At 53.6% G+C, this 18,430-nt stretch overlaps 1 protein-coding gene across 1 annotated transcript in view; it reads left to right on the top strand.

Moving 5' to 3' along the window:
- Positions 1-11,676: 11,676 nt before the first annotated feature.
- Positions 11,677-18,430, top strand: part of LOC146867186 (beta-microseminoprotein-like) — a 91,759-nt gene continuing 85,005 nt past the window's right edge. Inside the window, exons 1-2 of the mRNA XM_085603771.1 lie at positions 11,677-11,909; positions 17,579-17,672. Of these exons, the coding sequence (XP_085459897.1) occupies positions 11,907-11,909; positions 17,579-17,672 (97 nt within the window). The 5' untranslated portion in view covers positions 11,677-11,906. The remainder of the gene's footprint in view (positions 11,910-17,578; positions 17,673-18,430) is intronic.

Genomic DNA, 18,430 nt, shown 5'->3' with positions numbered 1-18,430 from the left:
GCTCGAGGATTGTGAGCTATCCACCATACCATCTCAGCTACCAGACTGGTAACCAGACTGTCCCGCTACCCCCTTTCCCCAAACCAAGAGACTCGAATCGAGGGGACCCCTGAGTCCAGACCTCCTTGTACCATTTCATCGTACCTTAAGAAATCACCTATAAAGAACGCTAAATCTTGTCCTTGTGTGGTGTATATCTGTGGGGGGGAAGTTATTCATCTGTACTATCGCTGGAGACGGCTCTCCCCGGAGACCTCTCCCCTTGTCCTCGGCCGACCCTCCCGGTCCGTCTAACACCCATAGTGAAAGTGAGCGTACGCATGCGTGTACGATCCGTATCACTATGGGTACGCATACGCGAGAACACCCATAGTGATAGTGAGCGTACAGGCGTGTGTACGGTCCGTACCACTATGGGTGTTCTCGCGTATGCGTACTCATAGTGGTACGGACCGTACACACGCCTGTACGCTCACTATCACTATGGGTGTTCCCGCGTATGCGTACTCATAGTGGTACGGACCGTACACACGCCTGTACGCTCACTATCACTATGGGTGTTCTCGCGTATGCGTACTCATAGTGGTACGGACCGTACACACGCCTGTACGCTCACTATCACTATGGGTGTTCTCGCGTATGCGTACCCATAGTGATACGGACCGTACACACGCCTGTATGCTCACTATCACTATGGGTGTTCTTGCGTATGCGTACTCATAGTGGTACGGACCGTACACACGCCTGTACGCTCACTATCACTATGGGTGTTCCCGCGTATGCGTACTCATAGTGGTACGGACCGTACACACGCCTGTACGCTCACTATCACTATGGGTACACATACGGCAGCACTCCCATAGTGATAGGGAACGTACACAGGCCCTCTGAGCGAATGTACGATGCCTTTCACACATCACAGTGGTGACAGGCAGCACACAGGAAGGAATAGGGCTGACATACTTGTCCATGGATGGACATCAAGGCATTGTCTGGGCAGTACTACATGTGTGGGGCACAGGTGTGAAAGGCACACCAGACACAGGAGGGGTGGGTGCAGAGTCCTCCCAGCAGTGCCCAGACACAGGAGGGGTGTGTGCAGAGTCCTCCCAGCAGTGCCCAGACACAGGAGGGGTGTGTGCAGAGTCCTCCCAGCAGTGCCCAGAGACAGGAGGGGTGGGTGCCTATCACTCCCAGCAGTGCCCAGAGACAGGAGGGGTGGGTGCAGAGTCCTCCCAGCAGTGCCCAGTCACAAGAGTGGTGTGTGCAGAATCCTCCCAGCAGTGCCCAGTCACAAGAGTGGTGTGTGCAGAGTCCTCCCAGCAGTGCCCAGACACAGGAGGGGTGTGTGCAGAGTCCTCCCAGCAGTGCCCACTGGGAGCCCCGGCGGGCGGGCCCGGGTGCTGCCTTCCCCGTCTCGCGATAGCCGGACCACGCAGAGGTCTGACCCAGCAAACCGGGCGGAGATAGGACCATCGGGAAGGGGCTGAAAGGCAGGAGCGTACCCGGGCCCCTGGGGGCCCCGGCAGGCGGGCCCCGGGTCTGCCTTCCCCTGTCTCGGGATCACCGGACCTCACGGAGCTCTGACCCAGCAAACTCGGAGAAAAAGGACCATCGGGAAGGGGGCTGAGAGGCAGGTGTGCGTACCCGGGCCCCTGGGGGCCCCGCTTCGGGCGGGCCCGGGTGCTGCCTTCCCCTGTCTCGGGATCCACAGACCTCACGGGGCTCTGACCCAGAAAACTCGGAGAGAAAGGACCATCGGGAAGGGGCTGAGAGGCAGGAGCGTACCCGGGCCCCTGGGGGCCCCGGCGGGCGGGCCCCGGGTCTGCCTTCCCCTGATTCAGAATCGCCAAACATCACTTTGGTCCGACTGACCCTCTCCCTAGTAATCCGGAGGAAAATTACCCCCCTTTCTTGTAATCCGTGCGCACGAGGTGACAGAGGGGACCGTAGGCGCGAATGTACCCGACCTCCTGGAGCCCTCGCTGGGATACGGGAGGCAAATGGACCCCCATCGAGACTTCCAGGCAAGCTCGGCCATCTGGTCGCGCACAATGCTTTCCTATGGGGCGACCAGATGGCCGAGCTTGCCTGGAAGTCTCGAAGGGGGTCCCTTTGCCTCCCGGATCCCAGCGAGGGCTCCAGGAGGTCGCGTACATTCGTGCCTAGGGTCCCCTCTGTCTGAAGGGACGTGCGCGACCAGATGGCCGAAGGGGCTTGCGCGACCAGATGGCCGAGGGGACAGGCGCGACCAGATGGCCGAGGGGAAAGGGAAGGGGAAGCCTCCCCGGGCCCTCCGGACCCCGCCCTGGGCACCATGCCGCGTGGCAGGACCCCGGACGGAGCCCGGGGCGGGGAGGCCACCCTCCCTGGGGGCCCCCAGGGGCCAATGAACCCAGACGAGCCTGGGGAGGCTCCCCGGACACAACGGAACCCCGTCCCGGGCCTTTGGCAGTGCCGCAGGCCGGGGGACGGGGTCCGGGGCCGGAGACCCCGACCCGGGGCCTGGCCGGGCCCCTGAACCCAGCCGGTGCTCCCGGGCCCGCAGGCGCAGGGGAAGCCTCCCCGGGACCTCCGGACCCCGCCCTGGGCACCCTGCCACGCGGCAGGACCCCGGACGGAGCCCGGGGCGGGGAGGCCACCCTCCCCCGGGCCCCCAGGGGCCCCCAGGGGCCAATGAACCCAGACAGGCCTGGGGAGGCTCCCCGGACACAACGGAACCCCGTCCCGGGCCTTTGGCAGTGCCGCAGGCTGGGGGACGGGGCCCGGGGCCGGAGACCCCGACCCGGGGCCCGGCCGGGCCCCTGGACCCAGCCGGGGCTCCCGGGACCGCAGGCGCAGGGGAAGCCTCCCCGGGCCCTCCGGACCCCGTCCCGGGCACCCTGCCGCACGGCAGGACCCGGGACGGAGCCCGGGGCGGGGAGGCCGCCCTTCCCGGGGCCCCCAGGGGCCAATGAACCCAGACAGGCCTAGGGAGGCTCCCCGGACACAACGGAACCCCGTCCCAGGCCTTTGGCAGTGCCGCAGGCCGGGGTCGGGGCCCAGGGCCGGAGACCCCGACCCAGGGCCCGGCCAGGCCCCTGGACCCAGCCGGGGCTCCCGGGACCGCAGGCGCAGGGGAAGCCTCCCCGGGCCCTCCGGACCCCGTCCCGGGCACCCTGCCGCGCGGCAGGACCCGGGACGGAGCCCGGGGCGGGGAGGCCGCCCTCCCCGGGGCCCCCCAGGGGCCAATGAACCCAGACAGGCCTGGGGAGGCTCCCTGGACACAACGGAACCCCGTCCCAGGCCTTTGGCAGTGCCGCAGGCCGGGGGACGGGGCCCAGGGCCGGAGACCCCGACCCAGGGCCCGGCCGGGCCCCTGGACCCAGCTGGGGCTCCCGGGACCGCAGGCACAGGGGAAGCCTCCCCGGGCCCTCCGGACCCCGTCCCAGGCACCCTGTCGCGCGGCAGGACCCGGGACGGAGCCCGGGGCGGGGAGGCCGCCCTCCCCGGGGCCCCCAGGGGCCAATGAACCCAGACAGGCCTGGGGAGGCTCCCCAGACACAACGGAACCCCGTCCCAGGCCTTTGGCAGTGCCGCAGGCCGGGGGACGGGGCCCAGGGCCGGAGACCCCGACCCAGGGCCCGGCCGGGCCCCTGGACCCAGCCGGGGCTCCCGGGACCGCAGGCGCAGGGGAAGCCTCCCCGGGCCCTCCGGACCCCGTCCCGGGCACCCTGCCGCGTGGCAGGACCCGGGACGGAGCCCGGGGCGGGGAGGCCGCCCTCCCCGGGGCCCCCAGGGGCCAATGAACCCAGACAGGCCTGGGGAGGCTCCCCGGACACAACGGAACCCCGTCCCAGGCCTTTGGCAGTGCCGCAGGCCGGGGGACGGGGCCCGGGACCGGAGACCCCGACCCGGGGCCTGGCCGGGCCCCTGGACCCAGCCGGGGCTCCCAGGCCCGCAGGTGCAAGGGAAGCCTCCCCGGGCCCTCCGGGGCCCACCCCGGGCACCCTGCCGCGTGGCAGGACCCGGGACGGAGCCCGGGGTGGGGAGGCCACCCTCCCCGGGGCCCCCAGGGGCCAATGAACCCAGACAGGCCTGGGGAGGCTCCCCAGACACAACGGAACCCCGTCCCAGGCCTTTGGCAGTGCCGCAGGCCGGGGTACGGGGCCCAGGGCCCGGCTGGGCCCCTGGAGCCAGCCGGGGCTCCCAGGCCCGCAGGCGCAGGGGAAGCCTCCCGGGACCATCCGGACCCCTTGTCCCGGGCACCCTGCCACGCGGCAGTCCCCGGTACAGGACCGGGGCAGCATCCGGGCCCATCCAGCTGCCAGCTGAGGACCGAGAGGGGTCCCAGAGAACCCTGTCCCTAGTAATCCAGAGGAAGGCTACATAGCGGTAGGGCTCCTGCCTGAACCATGGGCTCGGTGGGCTCTCTGCTTCCCGGGGGCTGGGGGACAGCAGCTGGGACTCGGGCACGGGGAGGACCGACGGAGCTCTCGGGCCCGGGCGCCCCGGGGGTAGGACTGCCCGGGACCCGTGGAGCCCGTCCCTGGGCACTTTGCCACGCCGCGGGCCGGAGGAGTGAAGCCTGGGAGGATGTTGCCGGGGCGTTGCCCATCTGGTCCCCGGAAAAAGAACCGCCAGCCCCGGAGGGGTCTTCCGGCATAACCTGCCCATACTAATCCGGAGGAAGGCTACCCCCCTTTCTTGTAACCCACGCGCTCCGAGTGACGGAGGGGACCCTAGGCCCGGACGCGCCCGGCCTCCTGGAGCCCTGGATGGGATCCGCGAGGCGAATGGACCCTCATCGGGACTTCCAGGCCGGCCCGGCCATCTGGTCGCCCCATTGGAAAGCATTGCGCGCGACCAGATGGCCGAGGGGAGAGGTGCAACAAGATGGACGGGACTGAAAGGACTCCCATCTGTCCAACCCCGAGCCTTCGCGCTAGGGTTCCTGCCTGCCCACGCAGGGCTCCGTGGCTGCAGGGCTCAGGGGCTGCAGGGCTCCAGGGCTGCAGGGCTGCAGGGCTCCGGTCCTGCAGGGCTCCAGGGCTCCGGGCTGAAGGGCTCCAGGGCTGCAGGGCTGCAGGCCTCGGTGGACGCCCGGGGGACTCATGGAGCCCGCCCTGGGCACTTTGCCTCGCCGCGGGCTGGAGGAGGGAGCACCGGACGCCCCGGGGAAGTGTCGTCCGGGCTTGGCCCATCTGGTCCCCGCCTGAGAACCGCAATCCCCAGGAGGGGTGTACCGGCATACCCTGCCCCTACTAATCCGAAGGAAGGCTACCCACCTTTCTTGTAACCCTCGCACTCCGAGTGACGGAGGGGACCCTAGGCGTGGACGCGCCCGACCTCCTGGAGCCCTGGCTGGGATCCGCGAGGCGAATGGACCCTCATCGGGACTTCCAGGCCGGCCCGGCCTTCTGGTCGCCCCATTGGAAAGCATTGCGCGCGACCAGATGGCCGAGGGGAGAGGTGCAACCAGATGGACGGGACTGACAGGACTCCCATCTGTCCAACCCCGAGCCTTCGCGCTAGGGTTCCCGCCTGCCCACGCAGGGCTCCGTGGCTGCAGGGCTCCGGGGCTGCAGGGCTCCAGGGCTGCAGGGCTCTGGGCCTGCAGGGCTCCGGGGCTGCAGGGCTGCAGGGCTCCAGGCCTGCAGGGCTCTGGGCCTGCAGGGCTCCAGGGCTCCGGGCTGAAGGGCTCCAGGGCTGCAGGGCTTTGGGGCTGCAGGCCTCGGTGGCTGCAGGGCTCCGGGGCTGCAGGGCTCCGGGCCTGCAGGGCTCCGGGGCTGCAGGGCTCCGGGCCTGCAGGGCTCCAGGGCTCCAGGGCTCCGGGCTGAAGGGCTCCAGGGCTGCAGGGCTTTGGGGCTGCAGGCCTCGGTGGACGCCCGGGGGACCCATGGAGCCCGCCCTGGGCACTTTGCCTTGCCGCGGGCTGGAGGAGGGAGCACCGGACGCCCCGGGGAAGTGTCGTCCGGGCTTGGCCCATCTGGTCCCCGCCTGAGAACCGCAATCCCCAGGAGGGGTGTACCGGCATACCCTGCCCCTACTAATCCGGAGGAAGGCTACCCACCTTTCTTGTAACCCTCGCGCTCCGAGTGACAGAGGGGACCCTAGGCGCAGATGCGCCCGGCCTCCTGGAGCCCTGGCTGGGATCCGCGAGGCGAATGGACCCTCATCGGGACTTCCAGGCCGGCCCGGCCATCTGGTCGCCCCATTGGAAAGCATTGCGCGCGACCAGATGGCCGAGGGAAAGGTGCGACCAGATGGCCGGGACCGAAAGGACTCCCAGCTGCCCACACCGAGCCATAGCGGTAGGGCTCCTGCCTGCCCTTGCAGGGCTCCGGGGCTCTGCACCAGGGTCCCTTGTCCCGGGCAGATGGACACTTGGCAGGCCGCAGGACGTGGGATCCCAGGCCCTGACCAAACATCAGGAGGCCCGGGGCCGGTCCCTGCTTCTCAACGCAGCCAGGCCGGGGAGATAGGGGAGCCTGCCCAAGCACGAGGGACCCCAGTCCCGGGCACACGGTCCCTCAGGTGGTGCGCTCGTTTTCAACAATTTTTTTTTCAAAATTCCGCGAAGAGGCATTCCGTAAATTCCGCCCAGCCCTAGTCTTAACCTGGCCAAATGAGGAGAAATGTTTAATTTCCCCTCGATTTTGCTGTTTCTATGTGTGCTGCATTGTGCACCACACACAGAAAGAGCAAATTGCCGTGAATGATTGTTTATGTGCAGGAAGGTGTCCCTTTCTGCACAGAAACAATCATTAAAAAATGATGATTTGCAACTTCTATTTGTGCTGCATAATGCAGCACACATAGGAGTTGCAAATCGCCATTATTGTTGTTTATGTGCAGTAAGGGACACCTTCCTGCACATAAACAATCATTCCGTCAATGAGGGCACACTTGCACAAGGGTGCCTGTGTTGGCGCTAGACAGCTGAGTTTAGCACCAGCGCTGGGGAAAACACAGGTATATGCTGTATCATTGTTCATCCAGCGTTTTCAGAATGGCAGAGCGTGGCGATAGCAATTTTTGCTTAATGCTACGCTTTGCCATTCACTTGTAAGTCTTTGCCAAAATGCCACACTTGTATTGCCCTTACACTACAGGTAGGAAAGAAAAGGCTACAGCATCCAGTGACTTAAAAGCAACTTGCATAAGAGAGGTGGCCTGGCTGTGCTGCGCCACGGGGTGCACTGAAGACCTGTACTGAAGATGAGGTGAAGTCCCCGCTGTGCAGACTTGTATTAGTCATAGTGGCAGCGGATTTTCCTCTACTTTCATTAGATGTCTCATTTATGTAGAAAAATTAATATTTCCCATATGTCTCAATCATATCTATAAATTATTGAGTTTGTCACTTCCTCTGCAGTTTCACTTCTCATGTAAGTGTTTGCTTCACAGGACTCATAGACGTATTTGTAGTATTCTCATGTTATGCTGTAATGTTCCCTTTCACCTTGTCCCTCGCTGGTCAGCCAGTGTGAGTATTCTGTGTAGAATGTTGGTATGATTGACATGAGTGGAATGCTTGGGTATCTGGTGTGAATGTTGTCAGTTGGAAGATGGACTGAGCAGCTAGCAGGCTGCTCCTGGTGGGGCTCTGTATCTACTCTTCTGATGGACTTAATAGACTACCTTAAACTCAGCTCGGCTACATCCACTTTGTCATCTCTACACGTGGGACCAGCCCACTACATTTTGGCGACGAGTGGTCTTACTCAAGTGTCTTTAAAGATGGTACAGATACCAAGAGAAACTAAAAGAGACTACTGGAAATAAGATACTACAAGAAACAAGAGAACCAAGACAAAAGAAATCAAGTGTAACAAAGTTAGGAGCGTCTTATTTGGAGCATCAGGCAAGCCAGACCCACCAGTGTCCTTGATAACGGACGGCCCCAACCAGCTTTGCCCAGCCTGGACATGCTTCATTCAGCTCACAGAAGAGGTACTTTACATTTGTGTGTCAGTGTTGTTCAACACACAATTGCAACATTCCTGCCACATCGAGTAGCCAGTTTTACAAAGAGTGGATGACTGGAAACCACAGCTCATAGTTCAAAAGGCAGTCTTTATGCTTTCTATCGAGGTGCACATTCAGTGTTTTGGCACGTGCTCTGCATCAAGATGTGAGGAGGAGTGTCTGTTCAGAAGGAAAAAAATGATGGACGCTGCGCACGCTGAGTTTAACATGTACATTTGATCTGCAACAAGCCTGTCAACCTCCTGATGTGTGCGCTACTAGGGAGGTTATTTGCATGATCCTGGCAACCTACTCCTGGACAGCAGTGGTGTCTACAACTACAATGTGCAAGGTGTGTTTACTCTAACTGTGATATTGAGGAACTGGACTCAACGTAAAGATGTGTTTGGTGTTTTGACAACACACCAGCGGTGCCTTACAAGCGCATGGGAAGCGCATGCACTAGGTAAGAGTAATGTCCTAGTGGCAACGTGTTTAATTAGGTCTGTTCTGCCTGCCAACCATACGAAATCTGTGTAGTGAGCTACATTGACGGTGTGACATTTGTCGTCTTTCATTGTTGGTGTCCCTGCCTTTAGCCAACATTGCATCAGTGCCAGTTCAACCGCCACCTGCCGCTTCAAAAAACCGAGGCATGAGTCACATTCGCCACGTGCTCACCTACCGGCGTCATTCTGCCCTGCGATGCCTACCACAGACCCTCAGTGACGTCTCTTCATTCTTTGCGGCACAGTTAGCTGTTGTGCAGCGCTTGGCTGCACACTGTGACAGCAAGCCACCCGGTGCGGCGTCTGTGGAGCCTGCCGCCATTTTGGGATTGGCGTAATCTAGGTTTTTGTTCGCTTTGTCAATCACGTTGCTCATTCGCCATAAAGTTCATCCAAATAGCGGGAACATCACAGTGTGTATATCAGTTCCTCTCCAGCTCTCCTGGTTTGTCTTTTTAGCACAAGGCAATGCAGGTACTTTTCGTTTGGGCATTTCTACGTCGGAACGCTTGTGTACTGTCGGGGGTCATCAATAGACTCCTCCTGGTGACACACTGCCCCGGTAACTTGTTTTGCCGTTTTGCCTTTGCTGAAGGAATTGTTTTGGCAGTGACATTCGAACGCACATTTTGGTTTATGCTGTGACACTGCGTCCATATCGTCTCTGAAATCTTAAGACTCCACTTAAGTCGGTTTCACGCTGAGAGTCTTGAAGTTTTTGCAGCTAGTCATTTCACAGTTGTAGTGCTTGTATGGTTTACAACTTGTTGAGAATTCTTCCTGGGTAGGGCCATGCAAATGTTCTTCACCTTCAACCTTTTGAGTTATGCTTTTATGTCTAGCACAACTTGGCATGGTTTTACAGGTTTTACTATCTTCAACAGTGTTCGATTCACATGAATTGCTCAACGACAGAGCCCATTTTGACTTACGGTAATTGCAATGTGGTTTGCATTGTTTAGAGTTTGGATTTTATATTTACGGCACATTTGTGTTGTGATGCCACATTTTACATTGTTAACGCTTACGCCGTTTGGGTTATGGGATGTTTTCCCCATTTGCGTATGTTAGATACGTCTTCACATTTCGGGTGTGTTATGGGTGTTAGTCCCACCTCTTCGTTTTTAGGCATGTTATGTGTAAGTCGCTCAAAGCCTCACCTTGTTGTGTTCAGTGTGTAAGCCGCCCCCTGCCTCACCTTGCATTTTGTGTGTAAGTCGCCCTGCGCCTCACGTTGTCAAGTCGGGTGTAAGTCACCCTGCGCCTCACGTTGTCATGTAGTGCGTTAGTCGATCTGCGCTTCACTTAGTCATGTTGTGTGTAAGTCGCCTTGCGCCTCGCGTTGTCGTGTTGTGTGTAAGCTGCCCTGCACCTCACATTGTCGTGTTGTGTGTAAGTCGCCATGTGCCACATCCTGTTTTTACGTTGTCATGTTGTGCTTCACAGAGACGTATTGTGTGAGTTTGCCACACTGTGCTGCACCTGTGTTGTTTTCTCATGCTGCACTTGTTCTTGGGTGTTAGTTCCATACTACGCTAGTTGTTAAACTGCTTTTAGCATGTGTCCCTCACATGAGGGGTGGCAAGTTGGGTCATGGTTTCCTTCCCCACAGTCTCCTTACATGATGAGTACTTCCTTGGGTGTTGTCCACCCACAGTGTTTTAGTCTTGGGCTACGTTTCCCCTATACTTTCTATGTGGTTGTTGCTCACTTGGTATTTGTGAGCTGTTCTTACACTTCTTTCTTTTTCGCTTTTTGTTCTCTATTAAGGAAGGGGGATGGTGTTAGTGTTTTCCTTTCATTCTTCTTTCCTCCTATGTTTGTTAGTTTTCCCTCTTGTGATGTGGTTTTACCATTCATCCCAGGGTTTATGGACTGTTTTCATCATTTGTATATTGCTGTGTATAGTTGTTTTCATTTTAATGTGGTTCCATTGATTTTTCTATATAAAAGGGAGAGGATATGTAGTATGTTATGCCGTAATGTTCCCTTTCACCTTGTCCCTAGCTGCTCAGCCAGCGTGAATATTCTGTGTAGAATGTTGGCATGATTGACATGAGTGGAATGCTTGGGTGTCTGGTGTGAGTGTTGTCAGTTGGAAGATGGGCTGAGCAGCTAGCAGGCTACTCCTGGTGGGGCTCTGTATCTACTCTTCTTATGGACTTAATAAACTCCCTTAAACTCAGCTCGGCTACGTCCACTTTGTCACCTCTACACGTGGGACCAGCCCAATACACTATTCCATACTTGAAGTTGACCTTTGTTTTTAAAACCAGCATTTATCATCTTGGAATTGCTCAGAATATCGAGTGTTACATTAAAATTCTTACCTGCTGGGACCAGTGCTTTAAAAGGAAAGATAGAAGTGCCGAAACTCACCAAATTGCTTGGGCTGTGTCTTGTATGTCTGATAGGGGTGTGTCTGGGGGTGTGGCAGTGAGGTAGGCATTTAACACTAACAGTATTTTCTTCTTCCATGTAAAGCGCACTAATGCCCTTGGCCAAGTTTAGTTCATAAGTGCAGGGTGTAGTTGGTATGTTTTTTGCAGCTTTATATAGCGCTAACTTGTCCCAAGGACATTAGAGCGCTTTACACGAGAAGCAGTTTTACATGAAAGCATACTTTCTTGTTTTTATGGCACGCGAGATTAAGTGATTGGCCCAGAATCACAGGATGTTGTGTCCACGCTGGGATTAGACCTCCCCATGCCATTAAAACAAAAAAGTATCCTTTCATGTAAAACTTGTGCTTCTCATATAATGCACTTTAATGCCTCGAGTTATGTTCGCACAATATAAAACTGAAACAAAGTGCCCTTTTGCACTGCACATATGAATCAAACAGCTAAAACTTACAACACCAAAAAAAGTATCATTATTCACATAGATGAAACCTAATGCATTGACCAATGCTTGTTATTGGCATCACCTTCTGAACTCCGGCCCCACTATACTGTTCCAGCTGCCTCGGTCGTTTGTGTGTGTGTTAGGAGGGTTATTATGAACTGGCCTGGCACTCAAATGCTCCCCTCCACCCATCGCCCCCCATTCCCCTCCCCTGCTGGTATGTGCAGTGAGAGACACTAGTTGTTTCTTGGGAAGGTAAATGAAAACACGACTTGCCAACACAGCGTACTTCTATTACATTTCCAGAGAACCTAATCTCAGTTCTTTTCATGTAACACTCAATAAATATTTGGTTTCACAACACCAGACTACGTCAGTTGATCGTGTCCATGTGTGCAGACCCACAAATCCCATTAGTGCTGACACAGCGCATAGTTTCTACTTTTCCAGCAAAAACTCATAAATCTTGTGTTTTTTTAGCTACATAACTCAAGGGAATGCTAACAAAAGCAGAGCCTATATAAATTCCCGACCATAAGCAACACAGTAGCTCGTCGGCTAAAACAATTCTAACTCTGGAAGAAACTGTTTGCCTGGATCATGGTGAGTCACATTTAAATCTTTTTTCTCGGTTTTTTTAATTAAAAAGTAGATCTGTGACCTTAATGAGATTTCACAAAGGCTCTATTCGTCCCATGGTAAATTTAGCATGTTATGTTACTCTATTTTGTTTTTGTGCCCCTAAGTGCGTCAGCAAAAATCATTTGTTATACTTTGTCTTCAGAGGCAGAATTCAAACATTAACAATAAAGGACTTTCAGCTGCAATTAAGGAGCAAAATAAAGCATCCTTACGTTAAGTAATAAGGAGTAAACAGCACAATAGTGTAAATTTGTACCACATCCCCGTTTGCACATTCGGCATTAGTGTTCTGTAATGCACTTTGGTTTCAGTGACTTTTCTCGGGGATGTTTTGCAAATGCAGATATCTGATAGGAAAGCCCCTCGTCTTAATAAGCTGCGGTAGAATATATTGAATGCCTGAGTATTTTTTTTTAAACGCACTGAGAATCATCGCTTAAGAAAAATAAGAAAGACAACCAGAATGAGGGGACACAGTCACAAACTCATTAGCCATTTCAGTGATATTTAAAATAGGCAACGAGTAGCTTGAATGAGAAGTGAATCCCTTGTGTAGGTTACAAAACATGTTCTATTCTAGGTCTAGCTAGAAACGGATTTAGCAAACCGGTCTACCGTTTCTTATCGCTAAATATGTCGTATTCCTAGTGATGTTACACACAAGCAACGGTGCCTTGGGTTCAGCCTCTTTCACTCATTGCTGTGTTTTTGTATTTCAGCTCACAGCACACAGAGGGGAGGGGACTGGGTCAGCCACCTCCATTATTAACTGTTTTCTTCACAGTCAGTTGCATTTTTTCATTAACTCAGCCATTATTTGTCTAGTTTGTCAGCAAGCGGGAGACGTGGGGTTTTGCATGCTTAGAATCAGCTTTCACACGGAGAAGAGACAGGCACCAAGAGGCAAACTAACCCTCTCGTGTCAGGCTTGTTGCGCACCCAACTCTGGGCCCCGCTGCTGAGTGACATGTTTACTGCAGTGACTGGTGCTGTCCCATCCTCACTTGTCCTGTGTCTTTTGTTTGTAATTCAGGCTTCTTCTCTGTCCTCCCTTCCTTGTTAGAATTTCACCTCTTGCTCTCGTCGGTCCAGGAACCAACCATTACCACCACTACTATGACATCATCACGAGTAAACGAGTAACACCTTCACCATCATTATCAGCACCTCCAGTACTACTACCCTTACCACCAAACATCGCTGTTACCATAATTACCCTTACCACCACTACTTCCATTGCACAAACACTGCCACCATTGCCACCACCACTATCAGCACCACCATCACCACCACCATCATCATGACTAACATTATGTGCTACTACTGCTACCACCAACCAGCATTATTACCAACAACACCCCCACCTCTAGTATCATCATCATGGTTACCATCTCCAGCACTATCACCGTCATCACAACTACTACTACCATCAATTACACTCCTAGCACCATCCCCACTACCACCACCATGTTCATTTGAGCTCATGTGTATAAGAACATTGTGGGCCATATTTATCACGTTGCGTGGTGCAAAGGGACACAACCCCTGAGATGTAATGTGTCAAGCCATGCAAGGCCCCATGCCGTGGCCCTTAGTGGCTTGATAAATCCAGAGTTATGCAATGCAGCGCAAATTGCTGTGTTGCGTTACTCTGCCCCAAGCAGGCGTTCCATGAGTGGTGTGCGGGTGTTCCTACGCAACACTAATGGATTTTGATGCATTCCCAGATTTGCCATTACATGTAGATCTGGGAATGCGCCAAAATGCTACGCTTTCCCAGGGGAGGCATTACCAGGAGAAATGTGTTCATTTATCCTCGTTTTTCCTCTTTCTATGACTGATGCATTTTGAAGCCCACATAGAGGAAATGCCTCAGGGGATTGTTTTTGTACAGAAAAGTGTTCTTTTCTGCATGAAAGTAATCCTGCTTGCAATGCAGGCACTCCTGCCCCATGGTGCATGAGAGAGTGCCTGTGTTGACGCTAGGCAGCACATTGTGCTCCAGTGCTGGGTAAAGGCAGGGATGCACTGTATTGTGAGAAATACGGTGCATTCCTGCCCTTTTCCTGTAATGCAGCACAGCAAGGTGCAGGCGTTACATTTTGATAAATATGGCCTTGTGTGTTTGACATTGCTATGTCATACAAAGTCTGATATGAGTATTTAACCCCTTCGCTGTGGCGCGAATTCCGCCGCAGCGCTGGGGGGGGGGTGAGGGGTGAGCGCGCCGCCGCCATGCTCATGACGGAACCACGCCGTCATGAGTCACGGGCGAGCTGGGCTTATGACGGCGTGGTTCCGTCACGACTCCGCCCACTGTCTATTTCGCCCGCACAGGCGGGGAATTAGTGCCGCGTGGGAGGAGCGGCCGCCAACGGCCACAGCATGACGGAACCACGCCGTCATGAGCACACGCCGCCCGTGGCTCATGACGGCGTGGTTCCGTCATGAGCGCACAAGGGGTTAAATGATATATGTAGAAACTCTTCTGCAAAGCTTTCTCTATTCAAAAACCTTTGTTCCGTGAATCTGGCCAGTGGTACAACACCAGAACCCGTTTATAGAGCCACAGAGCATGTGGGGGTTGAGGATTTTTACTCCTGATGTCCCGTTCCCCAACTTACAATGGATCCCGAGCAACTGTGCCAAGTCCCCTTCAGCACTTAAGTAATAGTTATTTATTGTATGGTTAATTATAAACCGTAACAATTGCAGCAAGAACGTAGACAAGTTAAATGCATCCAATCAAATAAATAGCTTGGATGTTTGATGGCATAACTGGACTCTGAGGAATAGCCTAGTCCAAGTTGTTCAATGCTCCCTAGGTGGGGAGATGAAAGGTGGTACATGGACTAACAACTCAACATGTGGGCAGCAGCAACAATAAATTATGATTGTCTGGCCAAATACTTTTGTGATAAAAGAAGTATTTTATATACCGCTAACAACATTCATGAGCAATTACACAGTCCCCTCTGAGGTCGGGGCTTTAGTGTCTCTTTAGGCTGTTCCCTGGGTCCCACTCCCTCACTGCTCCAAGCCATTCTTGCTCTAAAGCCAAGGTTATACCTAATTGACTATAAGCAACATCCAGGGTAAGCCCCACTAGTTGTTTGAGTCTCAAGAAACCACTCTGACTCTATTTTAAAGTAATCAGTGTTCCGGCACTCCAGCAATTACTAGGAAACAAGTTTCCATAGGGCCGACTTGACTGAAATCAGTCTTACCCGCACATATGTGTTCAGAGCATCCAGAGTCCCTGAGCATGCCCCGTCCACAGGCACCCGGTGCATCATCAGATGAATCAGGTGAATTCACTGCAAGGGGCCTAGGCGGGCTGCACTCAGCGGATGCAGAGTTCCTCACACACAGCTGATTGACCAAAGCGATTGGAGGTTTCTTGAGGCTCCTCCTTGCAGGGTAAGTGTCTGGTCTGTCCCACAGTGGGGCCTCACTTCTCTACCAGGCGGTGTTAATCAGGTTGCGTGTCTTGTTGTGACCTCAGAGTTGATAGCCCACCCTTACAGGCCACAGGAGTGACTACAGTTCACACCTGGATGTCAACCACAGTGATATGTGTATCAAAGGTCATCCCCAATTCCTTTCTGAGATGAGCGCAGGCACCTTCCTTGTGAATTGTCAATGTATCAAAGAGCACCCTTTGAAGTTTACAGGGAAAGTCTGTCTCTTCCCTCTCCAGTGTGTGTGCCACCCAGCTTACAGGAATGCAGCAATACACAAATCTGTCCGGGGATTCCTCTACTTCCTCTCCTCGTGTTTCACCATGCAGGCCTGTGTCTCCAAAAATGGGACGCAGAATCTTCCATGCATTGTACCATTCACAGGCACACATACTCCCAGCGCATGTATATAGCATGCCCACACTGCCCAGCACTGCATCCTTCCTGTACTGTATCACTCATAGGCACACATACACCCGGCACTTACATTTATCATGTGGCACTGCACAGTACTGCATTATCCCTGTATTGTATGCCCCCCAAGATTTAGCAGGTTTGGGTGGCAAATTTTGAGTTCGAAACAAGCTAAATTTGCCATAAAAACCTCAAAATATATAGTGTGTTCACTGTGGCCCAAAAACGTGCCTGCTACAGAAATACTGCAAGGCCTTGCTCTGTCATTGCTGGACAGTGGCAGCAAGAACGCTGGGGTGGGGCCGGCAAGAGTCGGGGGGTGTAAGTGACAAACAACGGAATAGGAATAATAAATAAATAAAACCACTTACCATGCACTTGCAGCCTTGTCAATGATGTGGCAAGCGCAAGGTAAGTGGATTTGTTTATTTATTTATATTTTCCCTATTCTGTTGTTTGTCACGTCAACCCCCCCTACCCCTGCCCTGCCCCATCATGTTTACACGCACGGGCTGCAACTGTTGCTGGAGACTGTGCAGTGTCACAATCTGTAACCTTGCAGAGTCTCCAGCAGCACACCACATTGAATCAGAGGATGTCTGATGCCAAAGAGAGCAGATTACAATATGAACCCTGCTCCTTTTGTCATCAGACAATCTGCATTCCTTGATGTGTGCAAGGCAGCAGGGCTGGGGTGTGAAGGCAGCAGGAGAATATAAAAAAAAAGATAAGACATGTGGAAGATTAGGGGTTAACAGAAGACAGAGGGGGAGAAGGGAGAGGGAGAGGGGTGTTGTGGAGGGTGGGGGCAGAAGGGCTTTTCAACCGCTGCAAGCTAATTGCATGGAGGTGGCTCTGTGCATTTGAAAGGCAGGCAATAGAGGAAGTTAACACCTCTGCTGCCTGTTAGCCTGTTGGTCATCCTACCTTTACTGGCTCGGATGGCAGCACAGAGTATATAAAAAGAGAGGGTGTACCCCCATGCTATTTTATTTTTTTTGTACACAAATTTGCCGGCACTTGTGTCAAAATCGCTGGAGTTTTACAAAAAAGTGCAGATTTCGCAATTTTGTTTGCAAATCACAAATCGCAATATCCTGGGGGGTTCAGATTGTATCCTTACCACGCACGCATACAGCCAAGGCAGGTATACCATTCATGGGTTGAGCAGCACTCCACACCAAAGCGATGTAGGCCAAGGATGAGTTGAGCGCACAGCAGCTGAATTTTAGAATGAGTGAGCCTGTGGGCATCACATCAGTGACCGATGCTAAAAAAGACCTGCTCACTCCTACAGATGACTACACACTGTGCTGTCACCACTGCGCTTGTGCTGCTTAACGACTGGTGAAGACAGTGACATTCCACCACTATGAGGGTAGTGCTATGGGTGCCCTCAGGTCCAAATAGACCGCAGTCTGGGAGACAGGCCTATGTCATGGTGCATGTGCATAATCCAGGTTTGCCTATGGCAACAAAAATCAGCATTAGGGATCCAAACATAAGTACAGTTTGGGCACTCAGGAATCGGTGCACGTCCATTATCATGCAAAAGACTTTTTCATCCCAACAAAGTTCTTGTATTATATTTATTGGTTGTGTTTTCACTCGCACAGACTCAGGGCGTTAGTGATCTACACAGTAGGGTGTACCACTCTGCGAGTGTTCATGCAGGAGCTAAAGTGAAAGAGCCACTTATAACAATCATCCCCCCTTCCTAACATTTTTTAATAAATATCTAACTTTTCATTTCAGAAATACCTTTTGGGATTTTCTCTTCTTTTAATTATCTCAGATTTGGGATGTGATGCAGCTTGCTACAATGAGAATGTGCAGCCTGGCGTCAAAGGTAGGAATTAAAAACCTTACCTTACTAATTAACAGAGTGTATTTAATAATGAAAGAAGGTATGTCAGGCATTTGCAAATGTTTGGTGACTGAAGTGGAATTTAAAAAACTATCTTTAAGGCTCATAACTTTCAACAATTACGTTTTTCAGATTCAAGTATTGTTGAGAGTTCAGCTGTTTCCTCCGAGTAATATGGATCCGTTAGCATGCTCCATCTTTTAACATATATTTTTATTTATTTTAAAATGGTGCACATCCAACATGAACATTATCAAGCGTTGTGGTGCTGTCCCTTTAACACAATCTTGCGACACCCTACCTGGACACCGTTAAGTAGATGCTGCCAGCTTTCAGAACCTCATTTTAACTTTTGCGTGTTGACTTTCTTTGAAAATACATCTTGCAGTTGTTGTAGGATAAAATATTTGCTTGACTGCAAATGCTGTTGCTTTTTAAGTCTGGCTAGAGACAGCTTAACATAGTGAAGGGTTTGGGTCAGCCCCTTAAGACATCGAAAGTTGGGGATGTCAGTCATGATCAATGGCCTTTTATTGATTCTTCATTTCCAGCAGCACTGATTAACACGCTGCAAATCGCCTCTGATGGATAGCAGTCAGTCTGCTGGTCAGGCGCTGCAGGAAAACGAGCTGTGAACGGCATAGGTGGCCTTAGTTTTCCTATAGGTATCCACATAGTGGTAACACTTAAAGCATCACAGAAATAATTAACACAGGTGTGCCTTTGGGAAGGTTACCTTC

Source organism: Triturus cristatus, chromosome 1_2, assembly GCF_964204655.1.
Source record: "Triturus cristatus chromosome 1_2, aTriCri1.1, whole genome shotgun sequence".
NCBI classification, from domain to species: Eukaryota; Metazoa; Chordata; class Amphibia; order Caudata; family Salamandridae; genus Triturus; species Triturus cristatus.
Note: the sequence above shows the minus strand (reverse complement) of the source record. Positions and strands in the feature narration are given on the sequence as shown.